This window comes from Urocitellus parryii, chromosome 3 (assembly GCF_045843805.1).
Source record: "Urocitellus parryii isolate mUroPar1 chromosome 3, mUroPar1.hap1, whole genome shotgun sequence".
NCBI classification, from domain to species: domain Eukaryota; kingdom Metazoa; phylum Chordata; class Mammalia; order Rodentia; family Sciuridae; genus Urocitellus; species Urocitellus parryii.
Window position 1 is genome coordinate 3,125,681 of NC_135533.1, and position 12,463 is coordinate 3,138,143.

At 54.4% G+C, this 12,463-nt stretch overlaps 1 protein-coding gene across 1 annotated transcript in view; it reads left to right on the forward strand.

Moving 5' to 3' along the window:
• The window catches only part of Dpp6 (dipeptidyl peptidase like 6), a 600,350-nt gene that overhangs the window by 560,714 nt on the left and 27,173 nt on the right, over window positions 1–12,463 (forward strand). Inside the window, exon 17 of the mRNA XM_026406182.2 lies at window positions 8,684–8,731. Coding sequence (XP_026261967.1) covers window positions 8,684–8,731 — 48 coding nt within the window. The remainder of the gene's footprint in view (window positions 1–8,683; window positions 8,732–12,463) is intronic.

Sequence of the window (12,463 nt, forward strand, 5' to 3'; positions counted from 1 at the left end):
TGAAACACCTAAAAGTGTCACCCGGGTCATGTGACATCTCCTAGGTGCACGAGGATGCTACCACCTTGATGCAGACAGTTTCTAAAACCAGACGCTTCCATGAATCCACTACCAAAAGATGTGAGCTGAGTTTCAAGAGCGTGCAGAGAAGCCCTCGAAAGAGCCTGCTGTCTGTTGGATGATCTGGAAGGCTTCCCTTCCTAAAACGCCCGTCAGGAGCCCCCGGCGTCTCCCGCAGTCTGGAGCAAGCTGCCGGAGACCGCAGAGTCGGCGTGCCTTCGCTTCCCCCATCATCTGAGAGCCTGCAGAACAACCCACCCACTCCCAGGCCCCCGCTGAGCAATGCCACTCAGCTGCTGCATGGGAAATAGAATCGCTTTCAAGTTCCCTGGACATGAAATCGGATTGAAGCAAAACTAACTGCCGTGGGGCACGATGGGGAGGGGCTAAATCCCAGGTTTGATGTCAGCGATAACAAGGTTTCAAAATCAAACAGCAACAAAACCTGCCCGCGGTGTTGACGAGGAAATGCTGTCTCTGGAACAAATATTTTAATTATCTGCACGAGTGCTGGTACCTGGGCCCTCCCTGTTTATCAGTATGATAATACCCCTCCATGTATACACTTCTCGCATCAGGCATCCATTATTCATGGGCTGGTAAATAAAGAGATCTGGAGTCTGCGCAGCGGGCGAGTGCCAATTATCTCGCCCGGCCAGAGCCACCCTCTCCGCCTGCGCACAGCTGCCCGTCGATACCATTCATCAGCTGGAGCCGGGCAAGGGGCTGCGGGGCCCTCCGAGTCTCCATTGTTTACATACTAGGAGGTTGGCTGCTGGTGGAAATTATCTGTCACATAAGCGTCCTCGAGGACAGAGAGGGGAGCACGGGAGGCCCGCCTCCTCTATGGATTTCTCTATTTATTCTGAGGACTTTTTTCCTTTATGGTTTTGTGTCCTGTTCAGTCACTTTATTCTCATCTGTCATTGTCACGTTGCTCCTTCAGGTCAGGCAGGTGCAAACTCAGGGTCTAAGAGGGAAGGGAGGGAAACCAGACGCACAGCACACATTCTCCCCTGGCGGCCTGTTGTGTACTTGGACTCTGCTTTGGACGTCATGAGAAGGTTTGCCCCTCTGTCCTCGGGGGCACATCTGCCGCATGAGTTGGTTATAAAGTTACTGTCTTGACTTTGCTGATTTTCTTCTTCAGGAACAATACAATTTAGAGATTAGATATTTAGCTTGAGCCAAAATAGTGCATCAATAATCAACCTTTTAAAGGCCAAACGTTGGTGGGTTGGTTGGTTGTTTGGTAGGTACAGGGGGTTGAACCCAGGGATGCTTATCCACTGAGTCACATGGCCCAGTGCCTGTTTTAAATGTTTTATTTTTTATTTATTTATTTATTTTTTTTTAGAGATAGGATCTCACTAAGTTGCTTAGTGCTTCGCTAAGTTGCTGAGGCTGGCTTTGAACTCATGATCCTCCTGCCTCAGCCTCCTGAGCTGCTGGGATTATAGGCATGAGCCACTGCACCCAGCCAAAAGTTGTTTCTATTGCAGTTCTCTCCTCATTAGCAAAGAGTGAACAAATATAATTAGGTGTCTGCTGTCAGCAGGCCCCACGTTTGTTTGAGCTCTTGTGTTCTTCCTGCCAGCCTCCAGGTGCCCTCCCCTGAGACAGGCCGACTTACTGAGGACCTAAGAAACACTAGGACAGAGCTGAGAATCATGAAAACGTCCCTGTCCCCCACATGTGTTGGCAGAGGCTCACGGGACTCTGGTAGTGCACACAAGTGTCCTCACATGTACCTGGATAGTGAGCGTGGGCCCTGACGGGCAGAGGCATCTGCAATGAATAGGGCAGTCCTCCATGTCCTACCACTAGACAAAAGCGTGAAGTACGGGAAGGGTGGGCTGGGAGGAGCAGGCCAGCGGCCGTGTTCTCACCCTTCCCTCCTCCGTGCTCCCGCTGCAGGCAGGGGGCACTCGGCTGCTCAGGCTTTCCCAGCCACGGCCAGGGCTTCGCCTGGGAGAGTCCATCACAGCCTCATCTCCAGCGGCCCATGCTGCTGCTGTCCAGCAAGGTTGAGGCTGTCTCCAAAGCACCCAGCACAGGGCCAGGCACAGTCAGGGAAAGGTGGCTGCAGTGGCTTTTGTGGTGGCCACCACTGCTCTGACCCAGGTGGACCCCAGACTCCTGCCCTGACGTCTGCACTCCAAGCCCCGGGGCCCTGGGCAGGAAGGCGGTCGCCTGGAACCACAGGGCCACGCGCATAGACCTCCTGACCACTTCCTGGCTCATGCCCACCAGTGCATGGACCTTCCTGGCTCATGCCCACCAATGCATGGACCTCAGATGACTGTGCAGACCAGGAGCCAGCATCAAGGTGACCCTTTGTGTGTCCGTCCCCCCTGCTGGACTCTGAGTTCTCTGGTGGCAAATATTTTGTTCATTTCTGTTTCCCTTGGATCAAGCTCTGTGTCTTACACCTGGCAGAGCTGCAGCATGTGGTTGCTGAATTTAATTATTTGCCAACAAAAAGAAACTAAGAATATGAGTTGTTGGAAGAACAGCAGCTAAGCAGGGTCCTCTAAGGCTCCGGCCACCGGTGAGGCTAAAAGCAACAGTGTCCAGGTTTCCCCACAGTAACTGTGTGTAGCACTGGAGTGGCAGGCGCAGGGCACTGGAAAAGCTTTCTTCTGTACGAACCCTAACTAAAGAACAGTCAGTTTGGGGCCAGATGATCAGAAGATCATGGCCTTAATGGAACAGAAGTGAAGGCCGACTTAAAACTTCAGGGTAAGACCCCACAGCCTCATTGGTGACGGCATCCCTGGGTCTTTGAAAGGGATTTAAAGTCCCCCCCCCTTTTATGTAAAAGTCCCCACAAATCCTGAGCACACTTTCCATGCGTTCTGTGTGTTCCTTTGTTTCTTAGAGAAATCTCAGCCAAGCTCCAGCAAAGGTCTGCACAAAGTCTCACAGATCTCAAGTATCTGATTTGAACTTAGAATTTTCCTACACTTCTTTATTCCTTAGGAGAAAATCCACTTTGAGGTATTTTCCTAAATCGCCTGCCAATTTGCAGAAGCCTAACCACGGTAGAAATCTCGAAGCCAGTGGGAGGTGTTGTGACTCACAGGGACTGAGCAGTGGGTCTACACTGCTGAGCCGGGGGGAGGTGGTGGCACCTTCTGGAGAGAACGGGGCAGCTGCGTCACAGACCTGGGCACCTGTCAGGACCTCTGAGCAGGGCAGGAACCTGGGCGGTCTGGAAGGGACTTGATTATAATCAATAGACACAGAGGGACAGAGGGCTGGCTTTTTCCTGGAGTGTGGTGTTTGTGTGTCTTGCACCCAGTCTAGAGAAGCGTGCTGTATTAAAACCACACGGAGGGTGGCTAGGCTGTGATGTGGCTCTGAGAACACAGAACACCGCTGAAGTTCTGTAAACGGAGAGACGCTAGTGGAAATGTCAAGGGGCACCCTAAGTGTTGACAGAGAAGCAGCAACCTGAATTATTAAAAACAGGACACAGAATGGTCTCAAGAGAGCTTCCCTGAGCCTAATTTAAATTTGTTACCTCGGCATGTCATACCACGTATGTGACTAGAAGGTCACTCACTCATTAGCCGTTAATCTGTAACACACACATTGGTGCCCAGCACTCAGCCTGGGATAGGGGGTAGGCAGTGGGGGAGACCGACCCCGCCCGCCGCCTGTGTACCCTCCTGTCTGTGGAGTGGAAGTGCTCACACTTTTTAAAGTTGCAATTCAGCATAATAAATGCTCTGATTTGTGCTGTTGGACCTTAAAAGGAAGCAGGAGAATTATCTGCAGCAGCACGGTAAGGACCCAAGACCCCAAACTGGTAAGAACGAGCCACAGTGTGATTGAAATGGGACTGGGGCTGGGACCCTCAAGAGACGCAAATGCCCAGCACGTGTGGGAAGACACCCTGCCCCACTCAGGGGCTTGACAGTGTTCAAAAATATCTGCCCCTTAGGTAAAAAAAAATGTCTTCAAAAACGATGACCGGCACCTCTGTGCACTATTTGCACAAGGGCAGGTGGAAGATATCTGCTTCAACGTGCACTGCTCTGCCTTTGGTGGGAGGCCGTGGGTCCCCCGTGTTCACCCCCTGCCTGGAAGGCGTCACCCCCACTGCCATGGGATCACAATCTCCTTAGGAGATGGGGACTCGGCACGCTCCACTGCCATCTTCTGGGCCAGGTGATGTGCGCTGGCGGAGGTCACGACCAGAGGTTGTGAGAGCTGCCGTACTTCTCCACCCCCACCCCTCCCTCTGCCACTAGCACAGCTCTGCGTTGTCACACAGCCTAGTGCTGTGCACCTCCTTGATGTCTGCACCTTCATAAACGTGTTCACATGGCGGCCATCACAGGGCCCACTCCTCTTCCCCTGGGGACTTCACTGGCCTTGTTTCCCATGTGTCCTTGTCAGCGGTAAATGGCCTCTCATCCACCCCGCACGCTCTGTGGCCCTCCGCATGGGGGTCGCTGGGCCTTCATCAGCCATCCTGCTAATCAGTAGCCCAGGGACCTTTTGTTTACCTCTTGCACTGGCTGTCACATGAATGCGCCTCTCCCTGCGCCGGCAGGTCCCCCGAGTCCGTTCCCGCTGCGGACCTGTGAGGCCCCAGCACAGGGAGCCTTCAGATCTCTCAGGAGTGCTCAGCTCTGCTCCAAAGTCTCTGTCCCACCCACTCCTGCACACTGGGCCTCGTCTTCCTGCAGCTGTCAGCCTCCACACCAAGAAGGAACGAAGTATGTCGCCTTGAGACACGTATTATGCTACAGGTGGCTTACTTTTCCTTTACATTTTCAAGAATACCGGGTGGCCGTGTGGCACAACAGGTCTCTTCAACTCTTCCCTCCTAGCTGAGATTTTCACCCTCTGACCAGTGGCTCCCCAACACTCCCCGTTCCCCACAGGCCCTGGTAACCACCGTCCTGCTCCCCATCTCTCAGTTCTGGGGTCTTATGTTCTGTAAGTGAAATGATGCCACGTGGGGCTTTCTGCACCTGACTCACCTCACATGACATCACATCCTCCAGTTTCGTCCATGGTCTCACAAGGAACAGACTTTCCTTCTTTTGAAGGCTGAATGGTGTCCCACTGTGTGTCCACCACATGGTGTGAATCCATCCGTCCACTGGTGGACACGGCTGCTTCCCTGTCTTGGCTGTGGTGGGTAATGAACGAGGGGTGCAGCTGTCTCTTTAAAACTGGTTCATTTTGTTTGACTCTGTACCCAGTAATGAGAGGGCTGGATCAGATGGTGGCTCTATTTTAAATTTGTGGGGAGCCTTTGTTACTCTTCCCTCACAGCTGTCCCCACTGACGTTCCCACCAGCGTGTGCAAGGCCCCCCTCTTCCTCGTTCTCTCCAACACCTCTCCCTCGTCTTGGGATAAAAGCCATTCTACCAGGTGTGAGTGAAGCCAAGTGTGGTTTTGAGGTGCACGAGGTCCATGATGCATGGCGTCGAGCAGGTTTCCATGTGTCTCTGGGCCATTGTAGCTCTCCTTTCAAGAAATGTCCATTCAGATCCTTCGCCCTTTTCTAACAGGTCGTCTTCCTAAAGTGGGGTTGTCTGAGTTCTCACCCATTCTGCACATGACCCTCTGTGTGCCCCTCCCTGTCGGTGACTCCCAGGCTCCCGCTGTGGGAGCCGCTGCGGGAGGCAATCCCACTCTCCATTTCTGTCTCCTGGGCTTCCATGTTCATGTCCAGCATGGCTGCCCAGCCCCGTGCCAGGCGGTGCTCCCCTGTGCTTTCCCTGCAGCTCTACCGAGGTCAGAGAAAGATGCACAGGTGATCGCAAATCTATCCCTGACGTTTTATTTAAAAATAAATAAATAACTAGGGCAAGTACAGGTCAACGTTGATGTTTGGTAAAGTTTATGGATGGGCATGAAACACTTTTATGTTATTTTTTTTCTGTGTGTTAAAATATCTGCTTATGTGTAACTATGACCACCTGTATGCAGATAAACATTTCAGAACATTCCAGAAACACTAAGGCTGCTTCTGGAAGAGCCATGAGGTGGGCCTTCCCCCTGTCATTTATCCCTTTTTTCAGTATTTGAACTTTGGGGAAATGTATTAAGTTTGTGAATTAGAAAGTGAGCAGGGACTTACCCAGGCCCGGAAACTTCCTTGCTGTGTGGATGAGACAAAAGACTTGAAGCCATAAACCTGTCTGTAAATCAGGTTAGAAACATCTACTTTGCAGAACTGTTGTGAAGATTGGGCTAGAAATCATTCGTATGAAACATCTAGCAATGTGCTTTGACATGGGAGGCACTAAATAAATAATAGCTGTTTACATTATTAATAAGAGTACAGGATATGTTCTGTTTGCAAATTTACTCACCCTGAAATGTGCAGAGGAAAGAGATGTAGGCTCTTTATTCCTCCACAACTGGTCTGCTCGTCCATTGTCGGCTCCCCGTGGGGAAAGGGATCCTCCTGTTGGAGAACTTAGTTTGCCTCAATAATTTAAACCTACTGTTAGTACTTGACCCCCTTCAGTAATCGCCGTCTCAGAAGCTCAGCCATCGTCCCTCCTAGTGGGGCTGGAATTAGCCAAAAAAAAAAAAAAAAACCAGGATGCCCAGTTACTTTGGGATTTTAGATAAACAACAAATATTTTTAGAAATATGTCCTAAATGCTGCAAGGACATATTAATACAAAGAAAATATGTGTTGTTTACCAGAGAGCCATGTGTAGTCAGGCACCCTGCATTTTATCGGGCCACCCTGCTGCTGGGTGAATGGGGAGGGGCCCAGTGTAGGGAAAGGCCCCTGACCCCCTGGACTCTGAAGTGCACTGAATGGGGTCTGTGTCCGGTTCCTGGGCAGTCAGGCATCTGCTATGATGTCCAGAGCCGGTATGGCCACAGTCCACGTCTCTCAGCAGCTGGGACCTGCCCCTCAGTGTGCCCCAGCCTGACCTACCCCACCTTGCCTGTCGATGTGAAGGACGCTTTGCTCCTCCATAGCGTCCTCTCCGGGTCTGGACTAAGAGGTCCACTCTTAGCCTCTGCAGGAGGCCTCTAAGTCACAGAGGCCACAGCGGACCCATGGCTCTTAGCTCCGGCGTGTGGCCTTAGAAGTGTTGGGGGGCTCCCAGAACTCCAGCCGATTCTCTACCCAAAATCACGTGTTCTGCAGTTCTGCTGAGCCCCCGGGAGCTCCAAGCACCCAGAGCCCCAGCCTGAAGCCACACACAGGCAGCCGCCTGGCCATGGGGCCCACACAGCTCAGTGTCATCCTGCACTCAGCCCCCCTCCCTCCCCAACCAGGGGGCAGCCTTCCCTGCCTCCCGTGTGCTCTGTGTGGCCCGCTCAGCATCATCCAGCCACCTTCCAGGAGGCTGAAAGTCACAGCAGTGAACAGGACGAGTCCCTGACAGCGGTGGAGCCCGGGTCCTGGCACGGTCAGGGGGAAGGGCGGTGAACGGCAGTGCTACAGTCAGACTTCTAGGCTACCCTGTGACAGCGTGTGGCATCAAGCTCCAGGAAGGGAAGGGGAGTGAGCCAGGGCCGGGGCTGGCCACGTCCTGGCTGCCGCTCTGGTCGGGGTGTCAGAGAGGGCTCTAGATCAGAGACTGACAGGCTGTGCCAGTGTGGGGGACGGGGCACGTCAGGCCACAGGACAGTCAGCCCCATGGGGACCAGCGGGCATAGCTGGCCCTGCAAGGGGAGGAAAGGGCGGAGGAGAGTGGCAGAGAGGGTCAGAAAGGGCACCTGGCCAGCCGTCTGTGTGTGACAAAACTTCAGACCTGCCTCTTTTTCTCTGGACTCTCCCTTGCTGAAGAGAATACAGAAATCACCTGCAGAGGAAGGTGCCCAGGGGCCACCATGTCCTGAACTGGCCTTTCCCCCAAGAGTGCGACAGACCTGGAGCTGGGAAGCTGCAAACGAAAGGGATCAAGGGGCCATCGAGGCGTGACACTGTCCCTGCAGCCTGCACCCAGCACCTCCGTGCACAGTGCTCGAGGGGCCCAGGGCCTGGAGCAGCTGCCTCCGGGGTCCAGCAGAGAAAGACACCTTCTTCAGAAGGGTCTCCAGGAAGCCACCACAGCGCTCTGGGCCTGGATAGCATGAATGAGGTCACACGAACAAAAACCCGACAAGATGCTGCATGAAATGTCATTACAACAATCTAAACATTCACACAGATGCGCCTGGATGCACAATGAGATCACGTCCCTGTGAACTAATCCTAACTTAAAAATCTTAAAAGTGCAGAATTCATCGACTACCCCTCACCTAGCACCCATCCTAGCCCAGCACCTCCATACTCTGCAGACTCTCCGTCATCGCCCCTCGTGACCACAGGGGCGATGAGGGGGCTCTGGCTCCGTGCCACCTCCCAGCATCGCGAGGGAGGACCAGGAGGCACACTGCAGCACTGGAAGAGATCCAGATTCAAAGCGTAACTCCTGCCGCATGCTTGTGGCTCTGCACCACCATAAATTGAAAACCTTCAGTAGAGCCACATGGGCCTTCTGCGGCCACTGTCGCGCGGAGCTGGGCTCCCCAGACTCCACAGTCTGCACATAGTAGGGAACGTCTGCTTGCTCCCCGTGCTCAGCTGAACTAATGATTTCTGTTCTGTCTCTCTCTGGCTCCTCGCCCTTCCCCATGCAGGTCCTGGAGTGCCCACTGTGACCGTGCACAACGCTACAGACAGGAAAAGTAAGTGCCTGTGTCTTAACGTCTCCTTGAGATTCTGCAGAAAGGAAGCCAGAAAGTCGGAGAGTCCAGCCCCCAGGGTCCTCACCAGAGACAGCCCAGCCAGGTCCCGGAGTTCAGAACAGACCTTGCTGATCCAATATGATGAAGGTGGAGTTGGCCCGGCCCAGCCGTGGGCGCCTCAGTGCCCTAGGAGGTCTGGGCCTGGAGGTCTGAGAGAGTCAGGAGGGAGGCCAAGGCTGCGTGGATTGGAACAGCCAGCCTCCAGGGACTTCTGACTATCCTCCCCCGAGGCCCTGCCCTGGACCAGGCTTGTGGGTGCCTGGAGGCCAGCCTGTCCTTGTGGGGCTCTTGCTGAGGATGGGCCAAGGACTTAGACCTCAGGTGGCAAAGGGTGATTGGACCTCAGGGGCATGAGGCTCAGGCTGAACTGACTCGGCAGGGCACTTGCTAAAACTGGGCGGTGCCAGCTACTGGCAGGGCAGAGGCCAAGGTCCAGGTCCGTGGAGAGGACTCAGAGGAGCGTCAGGAGTGCCACCAGGCAGGGTGTCTCTGCCAATTCATGGAGCTTCCAGGGTCTGTGAGGAGCTCCCGGCAGTAGAGGAAACTGGCCCTGTCCTGCTCTTGACCCCACTTTTCCTGACCCCAAGAAGGCCCTGCCTTTGTCCCCACCTCGGTCCTTCCCACGGAGCCCACAGACAGTACCCAGCAGAAAGTCAGGCCCATAGCCAGTCTCTGGTTAAAACATCCAAAAGTGAGTAAAAGAGATGTGGGTAAAGAGACAGCACTTAGAAAGCCATCTCAGAGAGGGTGACAACCTGCCAAGTCAGTAAAGAACCTTGAGAAATCCAAGCGTCCATGATGATAATCCTGGAAATCAATTGGTAGGTTATGAGGCCATTTAGATGAGGCAGAAAGTCAAAAGGGGCATCAGGGTGGAAGGGAGCAAGTGGGAGAAGGTGCTGCAAGGCCTTTCTCAGCCCAGAGGGCGTGGGCTTGGGGTGAAGGTGCACCTGCTTCCAGGCCTTTCCTCTAGCCTTCTGGAGGACGCTCGGGGGGCCTGGGAGGTTTGGGGATCTGGGACACACCTCTAAGGGGTCGATGTCCCCGGAAGGACTCCAGGGGGATTTTCTGGGCTTCCCCACCCAGCCCACCTTCTCCCGCTGGTGGTGCAAGGCAGAGCCAGGGGAGCCCTCCCGGAGGCTGGCTGCAGAGTGGGGCTACAGCTGCACCCCAAAACCTGTCTTCTGTGGCTCCACCAGACACGCCCCTGTGACAGTGCTCTTGTAGATCTAGCTGTGATTTTCACTTTAAAACTCCAATCGTCGTCCATAGCGCCCACTGTGCATCTTGTCTCGGTAAGAACATGTGTGCCGTGCATTTTAAATATCTGTTAAGGGTCCGTGAGTCATTTCCTGACATTCTGTGAGGTCTTTTCCTTTCTTAACAACTGATGGTCTGGTGAGATTTGAGCAGGGTGGGTGGGTACCCCAACATACCTACCTTGCACTTTCCTAGCTTTGCGGGATGCTACCCTGGGACCAGGGAGGACACAGGACCCTATGAACTGATTTGTAACCCCCTGTGGCCCATTAATCATGTCCACTTTAAATGTCCCTTCTACAACCTGTAGCCTGGTGCAAGACACCCACGCTCTCTAGGCTTGGGAACCTATGGCATGGCTCCTCCTACCAGGGCCGCTCACTGAGATGCTTTTACCTGCCTCTTTCAGGGGTGGGGGTCCTCCTGTTAATCTACACAGGTCAAGGGTTGCCATAGCCCCTACTTTTTGAGGCGGTATTGTGACTTTTGAGGCACTTTCCAGCCAGCCGTGATGACTCCTTCAGGAGTCCTGAAGCCCAGGGAGAGTCTGTGAGGAGTGGCCCTGGGGTCAAGCCAGCCTAGTGTCCAAGGCCAGGTGTGGATGACAGTGAAGCCGACCTGTGCCTGGGATAGGTGCTGCCCTCCCGGAGAAGCTTTTATCTATTTCATTTATATAAGTAAAGTCAGATGTGCAGGGTGGGGTGCGGTGCTCTGGAAGGGGGTTCACGTAAAAACTGGCCAGCTGCCCAGCGAGGGCAGTATAGGAATGCTCTTGAAATCCTTGTACATTTTATTAACCGGGAAACCAAACAATGGCTCCTTTTTACTTGTTGGGCTGCCGGGCTGCATGAACCAGTCGATCCAACCAGTACCCTCAGAGGAGAGCCTGGCTCTCAGCGGAGTTCCACAGTGGCACTCCATAAACAGAGAGACATCTTCACGGAGCAGTGACTGTAGGCAGTTGAGCTGTCACTTTTACGACTGTGACTCTCGGAGGCAGAGAAAGGACCTGGTGGGATGAGAAGTAAGAAGCACTGTGCGCACAGACAAGGTTGGTGGGACACACCAGCCTTGGTTCCTCTCAGCTTCACAGACAGAAGAGAAAGAAGAATTCCCTCCAAACAGTGGCACAGCTGGGCTCTGTCTCAGCAAAGCCCTGATGAGCAAAGCCCTGGCGGCAAGGATGCCACACTGCAGTGTGCAGAGCCCTCTGAGCACAAGTGGGGGGCAGGCCCAGGCCCACGGCCACCCTGCACTTGTCTCCTGAAGCCTGTTGCCAGCTCTGCGGTGCCTTCCTGCTGCCCTTGGCCTCCTCCGTGCCGGGGCAAATTCAGGCTCCTAAGGATCAGCCCAGAGTGATCAGGTGTGGCTGCCCTGGTGGCAGCACCTCCCTCAGGAGGAGAACAGGGGCTCAGTCTCCATGGCGTCAGACTCTGCGGTTTAGGGCCAGGAAGACACCCCAGCACCCGCTCTTCCCACCTTGTGCAGTAGCTGAGCCCCACCCTCCCCTTCCTCCTGCAGGATGGCACAGTGCGGCTGCAAGAAGGCTTCTCATAAGATGCAAACACCTCTCTGGCACTGAGCATTGCACTTGGCAGTGTCACCAGGAGACCCAGAACAGCTGTGGCTCACGCCACTGGAGGCTAATAGGCTTACCTCCTGAGTGATGCTCAGAGGCTGTGGGCCTGGGCGGTCGCCGGTGCATGTGTGGCTGGCAGGGCTCATCCAAAGGCTCCAGTCTGGATGGGGGCCAGGGTCGGGACAGGTGGGAGCTTCTGTGCTGCCATCGTCCCGGTAGGCTGACCTCCTGCAGTGCCCCAGGGCTTCCCGTCTCGTCCTATTGCCCACAGCTTGGTAGGGGCCAGGCCTGTCTGCAGAGAATGCTGGGCAGCATCTCTTACCTGGGTCCCTTCCATCTCAGGATCTTTTGCTAAGTGATAGCAGCCACAGGAATCACTGCTGCCATCCCAGCAGCCTAGAGTGCAAGGTCCCCAGGGGGCTGTCACAGAGTGTCACACACTGGGCATCATAAACCACAGATGTTCATTGCCTCCAATCCTGGCCGCTGGAGTCTGCCATCCTGGGCAGCAGGGCTGGTCCCTACTGAGCCCGGGGGGGACTGTCCCAGGCCCTCTCCCCTCTGGTGACTTTCTGGCAGTCTTTGGTGCTCCTTGGCTGGTCCTTGTCTGTCCTCAGTTTGCACCTTCCCCTTCACATCCGTCCTGTGTCTCTGCCCAGCTTTCCTTACTGTGAGAGCCGTCACACTGGATCAGACCCACCCTGGTGACCTCATCTTAACCTGACGGTCTGCAAGGCCCTGTTGGCAAGTCAGGGCACAGTCACAGGCTCCAGGAGCTAGGACTCCAACGTCGTTGGGGGGACACAATTCAACCCACGACTCATGACAACACA